We start from the raw sequence: 23,973 nt of genomic DNA on the forward strand, positions 1-23,973 counted from the left end.
AATTTGCAATATGCTAACATACCGCAAGATTAATGCAATTTGCACAAATCACAATATAGATAAAACACTATAACAATTATTACTGTGTAGCGATTAATCAAAGCATATAAAAAAAGTTTATTAGAACAAAAAGTTTATTTACAATTTATAATTTTACAAACTTATTTAAACTATATACTTCGTATGTACAGATCGCAACAATTATACATGATCTCAATAATTTGTTTCTGAAACACATCTATAAAAATCGTATAAAAATAATTTGGAATCGTCTTATATTTTTGATCAATTTGAAACAAAATATTATGAAAGTATATACTACTGCATAATTATTAAGACCACTGAGATCGATAAAAACTTTTCTCTCTTTGATATTTCGACTAAGCTAAATATTCGTAGAAATATATGGATAGTTTGAAATCTCACGAGTAAAATATTTCATAAAATTTTCCACAAAATTACGTCGTAGATTTCAAAAGAATCAAAAGAGATTTCTCGATCAAACGCATGTTGCGAAATGTTTCTTTCTCGAAGAGTGTCTTAACTTCACATAAGATCAAATTATCATATAAATTAATGTACATACATATACATATAATATTTCGTTATACTTATACCAATATCAGTCGTGCATTCGTTAAAAATCATTTATAGCCCGCTTTATCGAGGATAGTCTAAACTGATCAAACCTAACAAACTTTCCAATAAAAGCATTTCCTTTGATCTTCCTAATTTATTTAACGATTTCAAGTGCGTGGTATTTTGAGTATAAAATGTAAATCATACCTATAACGAGTGTTTTTAATTTTCACAGCTAATACTTCTCGTACATAGTAAAATAATTAAAAAGTCATCTCCAGAATTCGAAGCTTTAACACAGTGTCAAACCATTCGAGGACGATTCATATTTAATATTTCATTTTCTAAAATTTGATGCTACAACATCGCTAAATGAATTTCATTTCCAAATTTCATATTAATCTCTACAATTCTGACTCTTATAAGGGTTGTTTCGAAATTTTTTTAGTGAAACATAAGTGTGATTATTGGTATTGGCGATGTGCAAACGTTAAAATTGACTCAAAAATAGCATCGCTATATCAGTTGATTAAAAATCCTCCAAAAACTTAAAACAGACAGAGACTACAAAAATATGATAAGTCTATTTTTATTCATTTTCTGACTTTTATACCACTCGATAACTAAAACGAGGTATTTTAATATTAGACAGTTGAGAGAAGAAGAATAACTTAATAGTTATAAGTCTTTTGAAAATAAGTGATTAATCGATAATATTCTGTAAAAGAGAGATAATGTTAATTTAACTAGCTTTCATTATTACTAGTCTGCATAATTAATGTTTTTAATATTTCTTAAATACTCAAGAGGATGTCAAAAATACACACTTAATTCTAAAATAAAATGAAGAAGTATTAACTGGCGATATAACAAGTTTTAAAATAGCTTCCGTGTAAAAACCATATAATACGACTTATCATATTTTTTTATTCAGAGTTTTGAAATAAGAGTAAAAAACTTTTTTGCCGATTTCAACGCCACACAATTGCAAAACCATAGTCGATCTACGCAATTATGTTGGTCGGCGAATTTCTATACGAAACTAGAGTGAATCGAATTTAATCGAGTAATCGTTTATAATTCCGCTAAGGTACAGAAGGAGCACACTTTCGATTCACGAATTTCCCTTTCAATTGCCAAACAGAGCCGCCTTCTGCCTGAATTGCGCTCGTCTCGCCGCTTTTTCCTCCTCTTCCCGTTTTCGTTCCTCTTGCTCCATGCGGATCTCATCCTCGAATTTGCTTGCCTTCCGTAGTTGCTCGATCTGGGAACATGGTAATTCATACACCGGGTAACGTTAATTAACACGGACACACTTTCCTGAACCCTGAATTTGTCATCACTGTGATTCGTCTATCATTGTTCTCCTTCCATTAACGAGGTATGCAGAAGAATTAAGATCATTAAGTTTATTGAGAACTATAAAATTTTACGGGGAGTAAGATAGTTCATTAACTCTTCTTAATTAAATTCTATTTAAATGAAAATGATGGAAAGGTAGATACTTTATTACTTTATTATCATTTCAACTTTTATTAATGAAAGTTTTTCTGAAAGATAAAATAAGGTATACTGATATCACATGAAGAGGGTTAATTAATTTCGTTAACTACCGTTAATTAAATTTCATGAAGAATAAACTAAAGAGTTAATATTGTCTTCATTGTATCGTCTATAAGTATTGCAGAACTTTTGTGAATCTCTGTATATGATTAAAAAAAGTATTTATACCTTGGCCTCGAAGAAGTGTTTAGCCCCTGTTACTCCTACTTCGTCTACGTCGACCTCTGTAAGACGTGCAAGCTGGCCTAACCCAGAATCCTGTTCTAATTCACCAGCACGTGCTTTGCGGTAGATTAGCAGAAACTGTAACAAGTTATAAGCCATATGTGTTTACAGATAAAATCAAATTGCTGAGTATTGCGGGACTATTTTATCACGATCGCCGATCATTCTCTTATTTTCAAGGGAATTTGATAAAATGTGACAAATTGCAACTTAGCCACTTGATAGCTTGCGGTGGCATTCAATTGAACTCTTCATAGTGCTTTTATACCAATCTATATATTTTTATAGATTTTAGATGTATTCAAAGTTACTCTCACTGTTTCTATACTAATTTCTTTATTTTCATGGATTTTAAATATCTTCAAGGTAATTCTATTATCAATACCAAATGTCTAAATTACCAAAAATTGGACGAAAAACGATGTATATAACTTTTACAATTTCTTTCATTCGATTTTGGAATTAATCAAAGTGATACAGAAGATAATCCTTTAATTATTTTGATCAGTGTATTATTTCTAAATAGCAAAGCATTGTAGAATTAATGAAAGCGATACGGAAGATGATTCTGTAATTATCTTAATCAGAGTATTATTTTTAAAGCATGAGAGAAATTTAATGTATTTTTTAAATTTAAACAATACATATGTATTATCATTTATACACCGGAAGGTATTATCATTTGGCAGCCACGGTGTATCGTTTTGCGATCTACATCGAGGAAACGATGAGTAAAAGAGGAAGGTGGAAGATTGGTCAGTGTGTCCGAGTTCAATGACGTCGGTGACGCGCGTGATTCACGGTAATCTATGAATCCGACAACCGATCGCGTGTATGCAGATCGAACGCTTTGTTCGAGGACTGCGAAACGTCACGTAGAAACGTCCAGGTATGCATTAGCACCGGTCAGGAGAACTTTCCTTCGACGTGTACGCATGCCTTAGCATTCACGATTTATCCTTCCTAGTGCAATACCAACGCCAAACCATTACTTTCCTTGAGAAATTTCTTATAACGCAATGCAAATATATAAAAAGAAAAAAAGAAAAGGTGAAGACAAACTTTGGGAGTATGTGGGATTCATAAAAACTAGATAAAGTCTTAATAAACATGGCTTCAAAACGTAATAGTTTCAGAGTTACGACAAGTTTAACACTAAGCTTACCAGGCCCGGTCAAATGACTGGTTGCAAAATTTAATTAAAATAGTACATTGTTATTTCTTTTGCCCATCTAACTTTATATAAATTCTTATATTATCTTGAACATATGTTGTAAAGATAAGGTCTTAATGATAAAAGCACCTTAACTAATGGTTTTTTACATCACGCGTAGATAACTTGTGTTTCGATTAGATCTCCAAAGTTCAAAGTCTAGTGAAACTATTTTGAAAGCTTTCTTCTGAACCCATGTTTTTGTGTTCATGAATACTTTTCGTATGTTTGAGTGCCAGATGGTCCTAACGTTCATCCCTAACATCTTTGTGCATTCTCTATATCCATAACACTTCGCCGAACATTTCAATATTTTTTTTTAAACGGTTGTTGTGAAATTTTAAAATTTCTTACTTCTTTACTCCAGTTATTTCCTTGCCGTTTTTTAGGTGTACCAATTTTACTAACTAAAATCATATGCTATTCAAAATTTGTAACTTCTTATTTATGTAATCTACAAGGAAGAAAAGGAACCTACTTCTTGCCTTCCTAACTGACCACCGTCCTATTCCTCCACTATAACCAAAATCCGTGCCCTTAAAAGCCTTTTTGTTAATTGACCGCTGCACAGTGCAGGTACTTTTCTTCTTTTTTGCGCGAGGAGGGGAAAATGCATTACGCATACCCAATGGCCCGTGCCACTGGGTTATGTGGGACTCGGCAAGATGGTAGCGCCATACCCACTAAAAACCCCTCCTCATTTTCGAGAGGCACTTTTTCCACAACGGATTTCTGGATATACACTATATTTTTATAAACTGAATCTCCCAACTTCCATACTACTTGCATACTAATATAGTTTTTGAAACTATACTTCTATGTTTATTAAAACTTTTCGCTAGTTTGAGTGCCAGATGGTCCTAACGTTTATTCCTAACATTTTTGTACATCTTCCACATGTATCATACTTCGCCGCACATTTCGATATTTTTTTCAACGGCCGTTGTGAAATCAAAACAGAGAAATAGATAGGTAAATAGAGTGTCTCGTGTAATATCATAATCTGAAATATTAAAATGATGTATTTAAAAATTGCGAAAAATTGATAAAAAGTACTCTCTGTTAGGAAATAGAGTTGGAAAAAGCTTCTTGATTTTTCTCATAGTTCTCTGAATTCGATAAAATAAAGTTGATATTGTAATATGAAATATTCCTCATGTATTCAACAATTTAGAAAGTTTCATAAAAGAGTTTCCACACAATATTAAAGGATGGATTCAGAAGAATTTTTTTTGCGTGACTCATAGTCTTATGAACGCATAGAAATTCATAAATGTTGTATATCAGAAGATCGATTTAGAACCTCCCTGATATGACTGATAGCTCTTTGAATGAATAAAAATTCATAAAAGTCTTTATTATAGAAAGATTGGTTTATGAGAATCTTTCTAATATGTTTCATGCTATTTTGAATAAATAAATATTCATAGAAGTGCTTCCTATAAAAAGATCAATTTGCAAAAACCGTCTTACTTTAACAATTCTAGTTCCAAATTCTAAAATACAGTAATAACACATAGTTGGTTAGAGAACATAGACCAAGCAACAGTAGATTGGAGCTGAGCTTGAGCTCTACAATAAACTAACAATTTTATCATAATGTTTTATCACAACATGTACGTACTTCAAACAACCGTCTAAAACCAGTGTACTTCACTGAAATAGAACAGCTTGAGCCCAACAAATGTGCCAGGGCCACACATGAAGAACAAACACTGTGTCCACGGTGAAAGAGCAACGCGTCGAACACCCCATGGGGTGGGACTATTTTTATGGAGTGTATATGACACGTGCGGCCACGCATTAAACGCAATCTACATCACCAAGAAATAAGACGATTTCAACGTTACAAAGTGAAATTCGGATCAAAGAATTTTATATTATTAGAGTTATAGTTATTAAAGATAATAAATAAACTGCGGATGTTTATGCAAATCTATATTTATATAAACAGAATCTCAAGATCTAAATTAAAATTTTCCTCTGCATATTAAAATAAGACATAACAAAACATATATACATACAAATTTGTTTTACCTCTAAATATTTTATGAAGTTATTTACTTCGAATAATTTCGCGTCTCGCCTGCATTCTGTACATTTTTGCACATTTCAATTTCCTATAAATGTATAAAAGTCCGCAGTCTGTAATAACAATAGCGAAACCTAAACTTAGGAAGATAATTCGCTTGAAAGTATTCGTGAACGCACTGATTCCCTTGTAAAATGAACCTGTTACGTAAATAGAGTTACTTCCGCCTTTTTATTTGCTGTGTTACATATTTTATTATAGAGGAAGGAACGCGTGCAGCGAAATTTTCGAAAATGAACGGCAATCAACGGGTGAAATGGCAAACCTCGCGGAAGGAAATCCGTCCATCGCCATCCTCGTCCACTTCCTGTATCATTGCCTTCAAACCCAGGTGGGTCTGCGGCGCTCCTAAAACTTCCATCATGCGTTTCAACTCGGATAAATCCAAGAATCCATCGTGACCCGCGTCGAACCTGAAAGTAAATAAAATATGTTAGTTATAAATTAATATACGTATATAATCCAAGTGACTTACTAGTACAAACATTGCAGAAAACATATTACTTTCTATTCTCCATCTTTTATGGAAAAACAATTTTTAAATTCAATTCCTAATTTCTAGTTGTAAGTTTCTCAATTTCTTCTATTTATTACGTTTCGAAATTATTTTCAAAATTAGATATACATCGCTTTATCTCTTTTCTATGACCTTCTTCCTGAATGAAATCTGTTTCATTGAATGTTCTGATTCATCCGTTGATATCTAGTGCATTAAATATAAACATAACTAGAAAGAGTAACATATTTAATTATCATTGAAAGGATAGATTTTAAACACTTTAATCAAAAAATTATCAAATATGTGCGAAAACACTTTTGTCACGATTAATGTTGACTTGTATTATGAGAGAATTATGATTACATATATCTATTTATTTTCTTCAATTCTAGTTCTACTCTCAAATCAAAACATGTTTAAATGTACAGCTATTTAGAATCAATTGTTTCGAAGGTTAAATCTTGTATAAAAAAATTGTATTCTATACTTTCAATTTATTTTACCATATAAAATCACCTCTCTTTTATACCTATCATTAGTTACACTCCATACACATTGCTGGTAAAAAACATTTGAACTAAAGAATTCTACAAAACATCCTATTAACAAGTTCGTTTTACGGTGAAGCTTCCCAAACGAATGTCTGGCCGCATTTTTCCCGAGTGTCTCGAGTTGAATGAATGCAAACGAAAGCGTTTGCCTGACTCGAATCTCGTAACTCGTTACTTTAATTAACGTTGTAACGCAATTATATCGAAGAAGGCAGAACGTGAGAACGATCGACAATCGGTGGTGTGTACCGATTTCGAAAGCGGGAGAACAAGAGAATGTCAACGGGTTGAGGCGTTCGTTACGGGTTGTCCACGAGCCGGAAGCTCGTGAAATCGACTTTCCGTGTAAACGATTCCGATAGCTACTCGTAAATAGCTTTCCAAGGGAGTTACCACGCGTGTACACCACGCTGTTGTTGCCTGTCGATTCAACCAAGCACATCGGTCGATAAGATCGGATCTGATCCGACTCTGAAAACTTCCACCAACTAGAAATGCATTTTATGGTTGTTCTCTTTTTAGAACACGTTCTTTGATGTGAAAATTGTAGTTTAGGTGGAAAAAATGTTTCGAGAATATTTCGTTTAAATACGATGAAATGTTTAAAAAAATTCGATAAACGTAAAGGAATATAAATTGGATGTAATGGATACCTAAACCGAAATTTTTATTAATCTTCGACGTCTATTGTTAGAATAGAAATATAATTCCTTTTCTTAATTTTGCGGTCATAGAGATTTTCATATTTTTTATTCAGGTATTCTTCTAATGTTCTCAAGATTTAATTTTTATGATTAGCATTGAATTTCTTTTCTATCAACAAGTTTTGTTAAAATTGAAATAAATGGCAATCGAACGGTCTATATTTCAACAATTCTTAACGAAATTCTAAGCGAAAATTCAATTTATCAATAAATATTGACAATAATGCATTGACAATACATCTTGATCCTTTTAGTTGAGAATCTCGAAATATTGACAATACATATTGATAGTCTGAAAACACCCAAAAATTTACTTTTATTTAATTTTTTTATATTTTAATTTTTTTTTATTAAATTTAATTTTAGATCTTCTAAAAAGTTAAGTATTTTTCAGTAACCTAGGTAGATATATTCTCCACATATCAATTTTTTACAATTTTTCGTACAGCTTCCTATACTTTATACTAAAACATTTTATAACTCTGCAAATTTTTCATGCAATTTTTCACTTCTCATATTCTATCCATCTACAATTATAAGTACTACAATAATTATATATTATAAATATATATTATTATTATAAATTAAATACTACAATTTTAATTATGCCCAATTTTTCATAGAACTTTCTACATATTATACCAAATTTTTTGTAATATCCACTTCCTTCGAGCTAGTATATAATTTGCATAAAGTTTTTCCATATTTTAAATTCCCTATACTCTAAACTTTCAGCCATAAAATCGGGCCTACTCGACCGGGATATGTGCTTCTCTAGTTTACAACCAGCCGTGATAACGGTTTTATCAGATAACGATACGCGATTAAATAATCTTGCGTCCTCTTTCTTTTTTTTTATTTAATCAACGCGCCGGAGTAATTGGACCGAGCGATGTATAAAGTCTCAGTGAGATAAAAACAACTGAAAATGTGGTTCAACCAGCTCTAATTATCGTGATCAACTACTCTCCTCTTAGAAAAAAAAAAAAAGAAAATATGCAATAGTCACGTGTAACGTGAATTATATTGCGTAATCACTGTTATACGCACGCCCGTAGATGAAATTCTTGATGATTCACGACTTCCTATTCCTTTTCAAATTTTTCTTGTATTTCTCGAATCACTTTGCTTGATAATAGACACGGTTGGTAATTGCGTGTGATTAACATTTAATTTCCAGTCCGGATGATATGTAGGAAAAACAATTTCCACTTGCTTGAACGATAACCTACAGTTCGTTATTCAGAGTAATGTAGACAAGATTGCTCTGAATTTTAAGTTTTCTGTCTTCCTAATTTCTTCTTCGTGTATCCTCTCTGTCGAATAATATATCTCTACTAGTAAATTGAAAATTCGAAGTATTTTTTATCTACTTTAATTCCATCCCCATTTTATTTTTATATACTTTATTCCTTTGTACTTATTTATTTTTATCTGTAATATTTTGTTGCTGTTGTGTTTATTTTATTTTTATATATTTCCATTCATTTTAAGAAGTATATATCTATTATAAATTCTTTAATAACGTAATCGAAAAATTCGAATTTTCTATCTTTAATTTCATTTTTTATTTATCCTCGTATATTTTCACTTTGTTCCAGTGTATTTATTTTAAGAAGTATTATCTTTGAATTTGGCACAATCTTTTTTGGACACCCTGTATCCATAAACCAGTAATCGAATCGCATAAAGTTGAAGAAGCTCCTTTTGGTTGAAGTGGAGAGCAAGAATCGTTCGAAGGTCGAGGTTACACGTTTATGAGCGCGGCCAAACAGCTCTGATCAATATGAGTAAGAGAGAACTGTAGATGGTATATCTGCTGAACTCCAGCTATCTCTCCTCGCGTGATTCATTCGCGATTTCACAGCCAATTTGAATATTCAATTGATAAGCTTGTTTAATCTATGTGTTGGTATATTGTCTCAGATTCGTTATGGTACAAATGTTCCCTTTCAATCATTTGATATTTGGTTCACGATATAGTCTACGGAATTATCCATAATTACTTGAACGATAATGAACGCTAAGGTTGGTCATTGCTACGTGTAAATTCTATTCTTAACGATACCTATTTCCAATTTCGAGAAGTGACATTTTTAGCAAATCAGATATTTAATAATACTTTTAGAGTTATTCTCATTTCCCTACTTTAATATTCTTTAAATGATAATCCGTCCAAAATATATAATTGTTTGTTAACTATATAGATAAAAGATCTTTTTGTAACAATTCTTATTGACACTAGTTCTTAAGAACTATTATATAACTACAATATCAAGCTCCATTATAATATAATTTCCTTCTAAGTCTTCTATCAAACTCTCTGAAATCTTATTACCTTCCTACAGTTCTTCCTAAAGAACGATTTTCGAGTAATCACCGATATAATATACAATCACAAATAAATTATAAATTATAAATGAATATAAAATAATGTATAATTCAATAAAATCCACATTAATCAAAATATTGAACCAACAACTAAATTCAGAATCATTGGATTCTACAATTCAGATGAAACAATCTCCAACTTCTGACTTTTACTCCACATTTGACCTTTCGATCCATTTTATCTCTCTCTCTCTCTCTCTCTCTCTCTCTCTCTCTCTCTATCTCTCTTTCATTGACACGACATTTATTTCAATTTCATCACATTTCTCCACGAAAGAAAAAGAAAAGAAGAGAGATAGAAAAATGTCGAGAAAATTTCAATTTTCATATTACTCGTATTTTAATACTTTCTACTCCATATTACAAAAGGGTTACAAAAGATGATTTTAAACGAAAAAATTGATGAAAATTGCTGTAACGGGATCATTTAAAACCAGGCCATCTAAGCTATTACACGACTATACAGGGTAACCGGGTATTGTTATCGCAAAATCAATTCTTGTATTATTGGTCGTGCTTGATTCGTTCCTCGTCGTTTCCCAAGACTATCCAGAGGGAACTGGGTCAAGGTGACTGCTGGTACTTCGCCTGATATATTCCTCTCACCCTTCTACTACTATTCTTTCCAAGATCGATGCAGCGTAGATCTTTCTTTTGTATTCGGAAGGACGTCATCGCCGTTCTGTGGCGCTAAGGTTACAACGTTCTTTTCCAGCTGTTCGATTCCCACTATTTCTAGCAAGTATCGTATCAAAGTTATACTTTACTTGCGATAGTTGTCAATTAGATTTAAAAGTCGAGTTTCAAAATTACGTCTAAAATCTAAATTTTAGAATTGTTTGTAATTACTTTCTTCTTTGTTTACAGGGAATATTATATATTTTTGTGCAGCTAATTATATTTTATATAAAAGAAGATTTTATGTTTTAAACTAGAAATTGTGATATCAAAAATTGAATAATCGCTTTTATAGTTGTATCAAAGCAATAACTATATGATTTCCTTCTAAACATGCGTTTACCAACGGAAAAAGCCGAATACAGAAGAATTTAACGAGTGAAACTGAACATTGAAATATTTTTCTTCATTTAAATTTCCCTGGGGTCAATTTTCATTCATGGTGCCATTACTTTTAATCTCTTGCATCATTCAGTGAATACTAACAACGTCATAAGAATTTATATCCTGAAGAACGTGATCACGTCGATTAAAGCATTCAAAGAGGCAATTAAAATTTCAAAAAGAACAACATGAAAGATTCTATCCACTTATTTGTACTATTTATTTGCATTTCGTTGCAATGATTTCACGACTCGAACAGCTCAGACTTAGCCAACAAAGATTTAGTTAAACAAGGTGTTAAGCATATAAAACATGCGTCAACGTGGTACACGAGGAAAATGATTCAGCCAGGAGTGCAACAAAAGAGGAACGATATAAAGAAAAGTGCAATCGAGCGTGACTGCTGAATAGGAATGAAAAAAGTCGACGAAACGGTTTTATTGTGCACGATCCTTAATACGATGAGTACACGCTCGTGTGTTGCAGATGCACTTGATTTCCGCTGAGTCGCGGGACACCTTTAAATCCGGCTGAACCGTGTACGATAATGAGTACTATTCAATGGACTCGGTGCAGGCTTCGAAGCCACGTGAAGATAATACGAAACAAGATTAGAGAGGCATGGTGCATCGCCAATTTTCCTTGTAATTCAATCCTCGAACCATTATAGAATAGATAAATAAATTGCCTGTGTTAACCTTGACAATTATACAATTTGGAAACGTTACATTTGATTAGTGTTTGTTCCACTAATAGATATTTATTTATAAACTTGAGATATCAGAATGTAATATGGGGAAATAAAGATTAAAATATTCGAAAGAGAATTGTAAATAATTAAAAGTTTCTAAGTTTGGTGAGAGGAATATAATGAATGTAAAATTACTAGTAGAAAGATAAAGGAGGAATGTTATCCCAAGCTTAGTCAATCCTTATCACTTACTTTATGAAGTATGTTATCAAATGAATCACTAATAAGTAGTGATTGTAAATCAGTATCGAAGGATGTAGTAATCTAAAAATCTCTATATAAATACTCTACTCTAAAATCTCTAAATTACCACAATTCCTTTTTCAACATAAGAAAGCCAAAATCATGCTTCGTACCGTTACATTATTAAATATCTTGAAATTTGAAGGAAAACATACTACTAAAGTCTTGACAATTGAAGTTTTAAAACATCTATTAATCCAAAGGCATACCAATTTTTCAAAAATAGGTCAAATTATTTTACCAATAAGTTTTTAAAAAAGGAAGTGGAATAAATTTTCTTTTATTCGAATCAGGAGCGAATTAAAGAAAGATTCTCGTGTAACAACAATGGAAGAAAGTAATATTCATGAATTTTTTTTAGATTAACCACTAGTTACATGGGACTAGACATTTTCGGGATATAGTATTCAAGTACAAAAGTAATATTTTTATTTCAGTTCTTCTTACTATTTATTGTATATCATACAAGTCTTATGGTGAATTAAATTTGGCAATGTAACCATTGTTGGCAATATAACATCTGTCACAATCATCAGAATGCAAAAGTTAAAAGATTTTCTTAAAGTTAGATCCTTTACGCTGTGACCGGACTTATTCTTCAGAGGAAAACATGAGTAATTGGAAGGTTCTAGCGTTTAGAAGGAACATTTACTTTTTTCGACAGATAAATTGAGTTTAATAAATTGAGGATAATAAATAATCGGATAAAAATGTATGGTTCAATGCTTGATGAAATTTATAACAAAGTGAACGAGTTTTGTCCGAAATTGATTAATTAATCATTTTTCCAGTTATTGTGCAGGTCACTTTAAAAAGTTACCAAACGGTAAGAAGAATTCAAATAAAAAAGATTACATTTGTACTTGAAGGCTATATTTAGATCCCAAAAAGGTCTAGTTCCATCTAACTAGTAGCCAATCTACAAAAAATTCATACAAATCGCTTGCTTTAATTCTTGACACAGAAGAATCTCAAAGATTCTAAATTTGAATGCAAACTGAATACAGATTTCTCAGCGAGCTAACATGTAGCACACAGCAAAGTTAAAAGAATTAGGTTGAAGAACAATTCCATCTTCGACTGGAATACCCTACATTATACATTGTTCCATCCATAAAAGCATCGAACCTGATCGATATGAAATATCGTCACGACGCTGTTCTACCAGTCGAATAAATTCTAACACCGTTTACGTATTCAGAACGCGTGATTCTCGCGAATGGTTTTGAAATAACGGTTTGTCCGTCGTCGTTGTAGAAGTCCGCCAAACTTGGAACCGCATTCCGAGCGAACCTATTTCTTCTGATAACACTGAATCCCACTTTTCCGCGGCTTGGAAACCACCGATCGATTATGCATTCTGCGAGAAAGTGAAGCGGATACGCGGTATAATTAAGCTTTCATTTATTTCATCCATAACGAACAATGTATCAGGACCCATGGAAAGTTCTATCGTTTTCCTTTGCGATCACTTCTTTCGTAATATGCTTCACGTGCTATAGATGTACGAGTACATACGAAAGTAGTAGTAGTTTTCTTGTTGCCAAATATTATAACGTGAGAAGCTCAGAAACCACACTGATTAGATTCATGGGACTCACGTTCCTGGGATGCTTCTTCCCTCTGATAGGATTCAAAAGTGGAGAATACCGATGATTTTGTAAGGATTATTTCTTAAACTTACCTTTTGAACTTACAATTATTGTTTATGTTTCAGAAGCTATAGCGATTGGCTTTGTGTAAAGACGTAAATTGAAAAGTAGGCAAAAATTGATGATTTTATAAGAATTATTTTTTTGAATTTAGCTTTTGAATTGTCGAGATTGTTGTCGGTTTCTTACAATAAATAAACTCAAGAATTTGTTTTTAGAAGAAAGTTGAACATTAATCATGAGGACACTGAATTGGGGTAAAGAAGTCGAGAAAAGAATCTGGAGTTGACTAAGCTTTTGTTGAGTTTGGCTTTTGAGAGACTCACATATCAGCAGACTCAATATGCATTTAGTTTTAATCATTTACAAAGTCAGTATATAACTTGAAAGTAGTATAGTCATGTGTCTATATCTTCACAATATACCTTTTAGTGTCACTGAAACTATGTAGTTAATACAAAAATTGTTTGAAATAATATATATATATAAATATTCTTTTTTTATATACTACTACTAATGATTAATGATAATACAATTTTCTTATAGAGTAAAAAAATTCAGTCCCTAAAGAGTTAAAACTAATCTATAAATTCTTTCAACATCGTGAATGTTCTTTAATTTGTTAACAGGAAAGATTGATCGGCTGACTTGGAAGAAGACTACGACATAAATAAATTCACAAACGCAATCCTTCTTTTTCCTTCCTCTTTACTTTCTTAACAAGAAACACTGACTCATCTATTTGAAAAGAGACTATCACATAAATAAATTTACAAACACAATCCTTCTTTCTCCTTCCTCTTTACTTTCTTAACAAAAAACACTGATTCATCTATTTGAAAAGGGACTATCACATAAATAAATTTACAAACACGATTCTTTTCTTTCCACAGAAAACTCCTCGTTTCATAAGAGAACATTGTAAAAGCGAATACTAGAGTTCTACCAATTGCTAATCAATTGTACCATGAAATCTTCAAAATGGAAATACCAATAAATTACTAATCTTATTAATACATCCTGGAAACAAAACAAACAATTTCTCAAGATTCTTCTGCATACGCAGAGAAAGAAATCAGGTCTCGTTGATAACTTTCATTCGCGTTTCAGAATCGAGAGCGGCTATTCAATTGTGCCGGTGTAATGTTACACCGTGTTCAATTCAATCACGCGTTTCATTTGGAAATTTATCGGTGGAATTAACAACGAGCGTTTGCAACGTGACGAATGAATCACTATACTCGTTGTAAGTTTTATATTTACATTAGATAGTCTATGTATATAGATGCGTGTGAATCAAAGCGTTACGTGTACCTACGGTTAGTCACGGGAACGAATTCATCGCGCGCGCAGTCTGATGACTTCCGGTACCGCGCGGCCGAACCCTCTGTCGCATATGAAATTTGGAAAAGGCCAGACATTCGAACGTGTCCCCCATGAAAAATAATTCCCACGTGTACCGTATGTACGCATAGGTTGTGACAATGTAACGAATACGTTATGTTGTGTTTTATGCCGATGTTCACGAGTACAACTGTACACACGATCGTCATATCGTACGCAGCCAGAATTTCTACCTCGGACGCGTGTAATTTAGTGGCAACGAATATCCAATAGACCTTCAGCGTCTCTTGCACGGCTCCCGAGTGTTTGCTTGGCAATCTGTAATTTATTACGTACAGTTTCAACTACTTTAGCACGCCACTCACTCGTTAGATCATCGATTTATTAGCCTTTCTGCATGCGAAATTATTATAGGGGCTTTTCTTTGGCTATAGGATGCAATATTTTAACCCATCTGCATCGTTTGAGCCGCTTTCAACCGAATCTCTCTTTTTCTATCGTTAACAAATTTCTTTAATTTGTCAGCTAATGATTTCCTTAAGACAAAAGGACACTGTTGATTCGACAGAAACGAACTGCTATAAAACAGACCAAACCAAATATTATAAATGATAAATAATGATATATTAGAGACACGACATTAATCAGCTGCCACACAGCCACACAACCACACAACCCGTCACGATGATCATAATCTAAAGGCGGAAGTATAATTTATTCTGATATGTTGTATCATTGTTTCATGACGCTAATATACAATAATATCATGAGCAATGTGTGACCAGTGGACGCTACTATAATTTATATTTTCTACGTGGGAATGATTGATTACGTAGCAATTGCTATATCGATCTTACGCCTGAATACATTAGGACTTCCCTTGGAACGTTCGCGAAGGGGAAAAAAGATAACATTACAAGAAGGAATTAATAGCATTGGAGAGTAGTTGTATCAAGCATATAATAAGTGATACAAATGGGTAATATATAATGGATAATTGACTGCTTAAATAACTTTTTAATCTCTGTGAAATACACGTATAGATACTTATACTAGATATTTTGTAATTTATTATATATTTTCATATATTTTCAGATTTCCTCCAGTCATTATCAGTATCATTATAACAGTACAGTCTCATAACAGTAGATCTATTTATAAAATTCCTAAACCTATTCGAATGCTAACATAATATATTCATAAAAGGTATGTAAAAGTGTTCGGATATCTTCGTGAGTCTCTATACGTACCTATTATGAAAATGAATCCACTAGCCAGAGAAAATAGGATGTAGCAACATGGTGAAAGAAATTTTTTCCCAGGTATCAAGCAGGAAATAATAAGAAGACAACGACAGAGTGTCGGAAAAACCAATGTACCGATAACCGACTAAATATGTACTTAATACGGTTGACTAACTTTATAAATATATATCTCTCTCTTTTGTACCGTGCTTTGATATACAGGTTCGCTGACATTTGATAGTAAATGTAGAAGTTTGTCACTTGCTGTTGGATGCAGCTATGTAGGTTGCTTTTATCTACACACCACTTCCGGTTTTTATAGTCGTCTCACCCCACTCTACTTTCAAATTAATACAAGCCTTGAAATAAAATAAAAAATAATACATTTTCTGGGTTAGAAAGGTAACTTTCACAATATTATAAATATTCACGACCAGAAGATTAGTTCTTCAGTAATTAAAATGATTAAAATTCATTAAAGTGTATAATTGTAAATTCACTAAATGGAATTTACTCTACGTTCAATGGAATTATTCGCCATTAAGTTAATCTTTTTCAATCATTTTCCATATACAATATTGTAATTAAGAGCCAATGCTGCTTATTGTCAACGAGTGCTTCACTGAATTATGGAATTTACTATACTATTTTTAATCACCATTCATAGCGAAATTCATAACTTTATTTAGTCATCGCTAAATTCATATTTTTTTAATCATTTTCTGCTTATATGTAATATTGCAATTACGAACGAATGCTCATAGTATCGGAGTAATAAAAATGAGAAATAAAAAGAAGTCCTAGAGCCTTTCAACTATTAATGGCTATTATTAGCTATTAATATTTATTTACGAACTCTCTAATTTTCATTCACATTAACGTACATTTAAAATCGCTCAAATCTTACTTAGAAGACACGATTAGCCCAGTAGACTCGTTAAAATTTATGACGATACGTATCTTGGAAAAGATACCTTTTTTTGAAATTTTCATCGTTAGAAATAGTTAGACTGACAGATGTAAAATTATACCCAAGTGGATAGAATAGTTTTGTGTAACACTATCTGAAACAGCTAGAAATCGCGTTGTGAAATTCGCCGATACCGACTGACCTTTTACTTTTACGCGACAAAGAAACCGCGGTGCCGCCTCTTATCCAGCTCGATTGCGGTTCGAACAGATTTTTTCGGTTTCCTGCGCGTAAAAGTTTCTTTTCTAACCCTTTACCCTGCGGTCAGCTCTAAAACAAAATCGTTCGTTCCGTGTAACACGACAGCTGCAATATTATAATCAAAATGATTAAATAAACCAAACTAAAAATCGGGCCTCCCTTGATAGACGTAAAATACTTGGAACATTCACCAAACAATTTTCTAATTTAGATAAAATTTTATCAACATAATTGTAATATTCGTTTTCCACTTTAATACTAATGAAGTTTAAAAAGCTTTTGTATAATGCATGCAGTAGCTACAAAAAGTGTTAACACACTATTATATTTATCATAGTTAGACTGCGGATTATGCATTTATGGGAGATTTAAAAGTGCAAAAATGTATAAAATGTATATAATATGCAAAAATATATGAAATATCCAAAGTAAAGTACTTGTTACATTTTAAGGATAAACGAGATCTCTGCTTAGGTTTCATTTCTTATTTGCGTTTAGAAAAATATAAATTTACATAAAAATTCGCAGCCTAATTATAGCATTTACGTGCTAATTAATTAAGCCAATTAAGCTAATTAATTTAAGTACATATATTGAATTTTTTATCACTTAGTAATACTCTCATATGACTATAAAAATTTGACATTGTGAAAATGAAATACATACATGTATAAAACCTAATAAAAGAAACGCTTGATTAGACAACAAAGGTTCGTGCCAATATTTTTTATAACCATTGTTTATTATATCCACAATTTCTCTAAGGTATGTACTACGCAAATACTTTTATGAATCAGAGTATATGATACACATTTATATCTAAACATACGCAAATTTACCGTATCATATAACAGCTACTCTTCGTTGACAATTTAACTGTAAGATAAAATTATCATCTGCATTCTCTTAATGAATCAGACCCAACAAATGTCTATATGTATAACTATCACAGTTTACCACTGACACTTTAATGAGTCATAAACTCACTTGTATACGTGATTTTTTAATTACTTTCGACGATCTAACGCTATTTAAAACTGAGAAGAAAAAGGAGAAGAAAAACATTCTTCAATGCTTTTAATACACGTACTTGACGTCATCACCTAACTAATTTTAAGACAAAAAGTTGCCATAATATTACCTTCTTAAGTAGTTGGAGTGGCTATTAAGCAGTTTACGATTACTACTTCTTTTAAGAATATTTACGGCTATGAGATTAAATTGCATCCATGTGTGGGATGGTAAGGTGAGCAGTGCTTACATCGCCTTGACGACTCGAATTCTTCCAAACATAAAATACATAAGATTAGAACAACGTCATTTTCAAAGAAACGCATGGCAATCAGTTTAATATTGGATTAAAGATTTAATATTCATGGAATATTTGAATATCTGAATATTTAAATAATACATATAATATGGAGAAGTATATAAAATATCAGAAATATAGCAATCGTTATAATATCTAATATGGCGAAGTAATTTTTTACCAGAATTCCAGTTTTTTAATTATATTCATAGAAATATGACTTTTCATCAATAGCCGCAGTCTAATTATCATGGAATCTGCATTATTCCAAAAATGGATTAATATTTCATTGTTTCTAAATATATATGTATAAAAATGTAGTTTAAAGTTCTGAAAGATTTCTAATATTTATTTATGAAATTTAATATTTATTTATGAAATTAGTTTCTTAAATCAATTCTATAAAACTTTAAGAATTTTTAATTATATTTTTACATATTCTGACATTTTTTTCATTTACATTTCATCGAGTTCCCTTTCACATTTTGTTCAATACTTCCTCGACTCGATTAATAAATTTCTTATCGATTTCTTTCCACGAACGTGTTGTGATAAATTTCTTCCTTTTTTTTCGATACACTGAAGCTTTTTTATCAACGAATGTTATCGAGAGAAACGTTGAAATTTTAACGATATCAAAAATTGCAGATTAGTTTGCGATAAACGTATCTCTTTCCCCATAGACGATGCCCTTTTTTGGTAAATGAATTAACTGTAGCAAATTTTCGGATTGAATTAACTTTTGTTGGAACATTACTCATCACGCTGCTCGTTTCATTTATTTCTGGAAAAATATTGAAATATTTACTATCTAGCCAAATATTTTATCTCTAAGATAATCGAAACACAATAGGAACGGCTATAAAAGTTTCTGTGCAATGTATAACAGATACGTAATACCTTGTTTACTACACGTGTAACATAGACAATGAGTCAGAAAGTATTCGAATGTTTATGTTTGCAATTTTTGATCAATAAAGTAGTCGAAATAATATGTATAACGAATATCGATATCAGTATTAATTCTTAACTAAAAGTAGCAGCGATTTTCATGTTGTTGCAAAAATCAATTACTTCAAAGTTATATTAAAGATTGCTACAGCATGACTTTTTTACATTGACGTATCAGTTTTTTATAATTAAGCAATAAGTAATACATATATATGAAAGAGTAACTAAACAACAAATAATGAAATTATTAACGCAATATCAACAGGAGTTGAACGACCTGTGACATTATGATCATAAAGTGACTTTAACACGTTGAGTGTCGCATATACCATCAAGAGAAAGAGAGATACGTAGTCGCACCAATTAGTTTTCCTTTATAGAATCATGAACATCTTTCAAAACTACCAACAGAAAAACAACGTAATACTATACTTATATATAGATGCAAATCAGCATCTATTATTGAAAAATAAGTAATAATACATGTTAATTAAACATGGAGATCTGTTGCACAATTCACTTAGCAAATGCACTGGCTCACAAAAATGTTTGAACACTTACCATTGAAAACTTTTGCCTACATATTGTACGTGCAATGTAAAATATTTTGAAATTTCATTAGAACTGTAATGAGACACTGAATGACTATCCACAGAAAAGTGGATAACTGATTTCTCTAACAAGAAGAACTCGTTGGACAGTGTACCAAGTGTCTTTCCGGCTAAGGTATCATCCATCGTGCACGATATGTACTTTGTCCACGTGCTTGGTTTCGCGGTGAAACTTTCCCAGATTTATCAAGCTATCTCCTCTCGTTCACTCGTATAAATAATTTATCCGTGGTTTTCTTAAGAAAAATGTGCCTTGATCTTTCTGATCGTTATTGGATGATTTAATGCACTTTCGTATTGATTTAATTAATTTGGTTATTTAGATATAGAAGAATTATCGGTTCTACGGTCCAAGAAACATGTTTTGCAAGAACATTCTACAGTAACAGTTACATGTTACGATATTTTTTTAGAATAATTTATGCATTGAAAAAATTGTCTAGTTGAATTAAAGGATGTCTCTAATACACTTTCTCGAAGATTGATTAATTTCATAGAGTATTACAGATTCAGAAAATTATCAGTTCTATAATAGAATTCAAAAATTCTTGAAATGGAACCTGTACAATTTTTTCACTCACAGTTTCGTTTCAAATAATTTATGCACTGAAAAATTGATGACAATTAATGAGTGTTAGGAATCCACGCCTATCTATTAAAATTCTTTCTCGGAAGAGAACGGAACTAAGTTCCACATGCACAAATTTAATCCAAACCTACTTTAAGATATAAAATAATTCTACTGCCAAATTATCTCATACTTCCAATTAACAATTTAATAGTATTAACGTTCATTCCTATAACAAAAATAAGAAGAAATTCGCTCTTCGCCGATTTAATCCAAATGATCACGAAGAAACTCGACCAGGAATAGTAATCGAATCGCAGATACAGCTAAAATTTCTATATATGTTTGCCGTATAGCTAGATAACGAAATAAGCGTTCACACAGGTTTGGAAGATGCAGCACAAGTGGCCGGCCGTCCACCCTGCTTCTGCCTTGTCAAACCTGCTGTCCGGTTGACTCCGAAATACCTACAAGAAGAACAAGAGAGATGGAGGACAGACCTCGAGGTCGTCTGTCCTGGCCTCCAACACGGGCTATACACGCGTTCACAGTGAACACTCTTTCCTCTGGCATGCTACAAAATAACTACGTCATCAATTCTACCATCTGGGGTTTCGTAACGATGCTCGCGTGACTTTTCCATTTTCTTCCTCTTTCCACGTTTGCGAGAATCTGGCAAGGTGACCGTAGAAACTTTCTGGACACGCTTGCGCGTAGGTTCCAGTCTATTTCTGGATAAGCAATCGTCCGGGGATGTTTCAGTCGTCTTGGGATATTTCTTGAAATCACTAACAGTGTTAGATTTCAAAACTTCTATGATGATTATTAGGTCACATATTTATGGCTTTTTCGACTTTCGATTGTATTTTTAATAGCAAGTTGTACTTTGTGCCAACTTCGTAGACTCCAATGTTCATAAGATATGTGATTAGTGATTTGTTTGAGTAAAATTTTTATAATATCACGTGTCGTGAAAATCATGAACATCTGCATTTTGTGAACGTTATCCTACGTTAGATCTTATTCCATTTTCAAAAAAATTCAAATGTTACAAGTCGATCAAAATATCCAAAATATTCGAAATCTTCAATCTTACTAGACTCTTGATTCATTTACAACACCATGTAATTTCACAGTTATATATATCTGTGCTTCTTAAATTTTATTCCACTTGCTTCCCAGTATACTGATGATATACGGGTACCAACTAAATTCCTAGATCTTAGGTTAGACTAATAAACTGTAGTCTACTAGAATCTTGCTCTTTTATAAACATACAAAAATTCTACTTACAAGACTTAAGTATTCGTCGAAGTAAAATATCTAACTAAACATAAATCATATGCTGAATTTAATAAATTGGATAGTATTTTAACAATTAGTTAGACCTAAGACCGGAACAGCACAAGTAATAAAATAAGAGGTATTACATTTCAACCGAACCCCAGTGTTATTTCGTGTATTCTCACACGTATAAAAAGTATCTGACCAGTGGAACATGATCTGTTCGTGGGGAGAAACGTAAACTCGAGCAAGTAAACGTAAACAAGTAGGAAAACCGCAGTGAACGCGACAGGAGCCGCGATTCACTCTCGATTTCCTTGCGTTTTATCTCGCGATTCCTTGTTCGCAGCGAAAAACAACGAAACAATTTTTGGTAAAGAATAAATACGTCTGATAAATTGTTCACTTGGTAACAAAGCTTTATTTCGATACTAATCGATTCGATCAAAGGTATCGATTATTAATTCAAAAGATTCAAATAATAGAAAATCGAATATGACGGAAGAAAATGATCTATTTATCGTAATTGTCAATTCTAGTAACTTTAATCGATATTTTTATATGCATTAATCGATATATTTTTTTACATCGGTCTTTACAAGAATACTATTAATTTGAAATTCTTTATATCAATTTCTTCATTCTTATTAGCTGTATTGTATTCGATATAATAATTCGTTTTTCAGTTGGCAAATTAACAAAATTTAATAAGAAAATTATTACGAACGTTTTTAAAACTTTTTACAAAATTCTTCTTCTTCGTACTAAATATTGATTTAATTTTAAATTGATAAAATGAGTATCATTTCCTAATAATGAAATAAAATGAGTTATATGATACGATAACTTCACGATAAAATTCTTGATAGTATTATATATTTAATTTTATATTATATATTATAATTATATATTAAATTCAAATAAAATATGCCTAACATAGATGAATAGCTATAACAGCAGGCTTTCCATTACTAACCGACAGATCGAACAATGCTATTCAAACTTTTCTACGGACAAAGAAATACCATGGAAATAGAACCTTTACTAAAGGAAATATTTAAGTCCACGCGTTCGTTCCAAGAACCTCCATTCAAACTAACAATGTACGACAAAATTTTCCCGGCGTTTTCTACTCACGAATCCCCAGTAAAAATCATAAGCGGGGAAGGAGAAGAAAGAAATGGGGAAGGTCCTCACCTGTTGAAGGTCTGCTCATACTGCTTGATCTCGCGACGGGACAGCTCATGGAACTCCGTATAAACGTTCACGAATTTGTATTGCTTTTTCACTTCTTTTCCTTCCTCCAGCTCCTCGTTGATCCTTTGCCTCCTGCTAAGCAGATTACTGAGCTCAGCGTCTGCTGGCATCCTGATCGTGTGAAAACCCTTCGATCTACTACTGTTAACCTATACGATATCGATTTCGATTTCAAGTTCGAGTTCGCGATACGCACGACTATCGATCTTATGTGACTGTCGATTTGAAAATGTATATGGAGAAAATTGTATTATAATAGAATGTTTTGTAGAGAAGGATGATTAGTGTGGAGCAAAATGGTGAGGAATATTAGAGGAGAGGTTTTATAACTGTCAGATTGGAACTTAAGGAGAAGAATGGAATAGTCCTACTGGCGCGGTGAGCCAGCGTGCACTGACGGTGTGCTGGGTGGCTCGGCTAGTATAGGTACCTTCAGAGACCAGGGACGTATGTAGCATACAGCGAAATAGTGTCACGCGGGGTGCTCTGGGGAATTATCCTTCGACAGTTCCATTTTGGAGGATATTATTTAAATTAAAAATGCTTAAGAACAATTAAATAAGGTTATGTTATACTGTACAAATAAGTAATTTATATTGGCAAATTAATAACATAATATTTATCAACTTTTCAGGATTCAGCGACTTAACAAGTACTTTTTTACAAGCCATAACTTATGCTGACAAATTAACAACACTATGTATCTCAA

The 23,973-nt window shown here is 32.2% G+C and overlaps 1 protein-coding gene across 1 annotated transcript; it reads right to left on the minus strand.

Annotated features, from left to right (window-relative positions):
- Positions 1–116: 116 nt before the first annotated feature.
- On the minus strand, positions 117–23,649 carry LOC132913136 (EF-hand domain-containing protein D2 homolog). The gene is made up of 4 exons (XM_060971139.1): positions 23,205–23,649; positions 5,938–6,085; positions 2,311–2,445; positions 117–1,843 (listed from the first exon to the last, which is right to left on the minus strand). Exons 1-4 carry the CDS (start codon positions 23,372–23,374, stop codon positions 1,709–1,711), a joined length of 588 nt encoding a protein of 195 aa, XP_060827122.1. The 5' UTR covers positions 23,375–23,649; the 3' UTR covers positions 117–1,708.
- Between the last annotated feature and the right edge of the window lie 324 nt (positions 23,650–23,973).

The sequence above is a fragment of the Bombus pascuorum genome, chromosome 13, assembly GCF_905332965.1.
Source record: "Bombus pascuorum chromosome 13, iyBomPasc1.1, whole genome shotgun sequence".
NCBI classification, from domain to species: domain Eukaryota; kingdom Metazoa; phylum Arthropoda; class Insecta; order Hymenoptera; family Apidae; genus Bombus; species Bombus pascuorum.

What these genes read in the sequence shown, in the direction of transcription:
- LOC132913136 (XM_060971139.1), bottom strand. Translation starts at nt 23,374, where the DNA reads ATGCCAGCAGACGCTGAGCTCAGTAATCTGCTTAGCAGGAGGCAAAGG. An exon ending in TATGAGCAGACCTTCAACAG is followed by an intron (nt 6,086 to 23,204) that starts GTGAGGACCTTC and finishes ATTTACTTTCAG; the next exon opens with GTTCGACGCGGGTCACGATG. An exon ending in AACACTTCTTCGAGGCCAAG is followed by an intron (nt 1,844 to 2,310) that starts GTATAAATACTT and finishes CCATGTTCCCAG; the next exon opens with ATCGAGCAACTACGGAAGGC.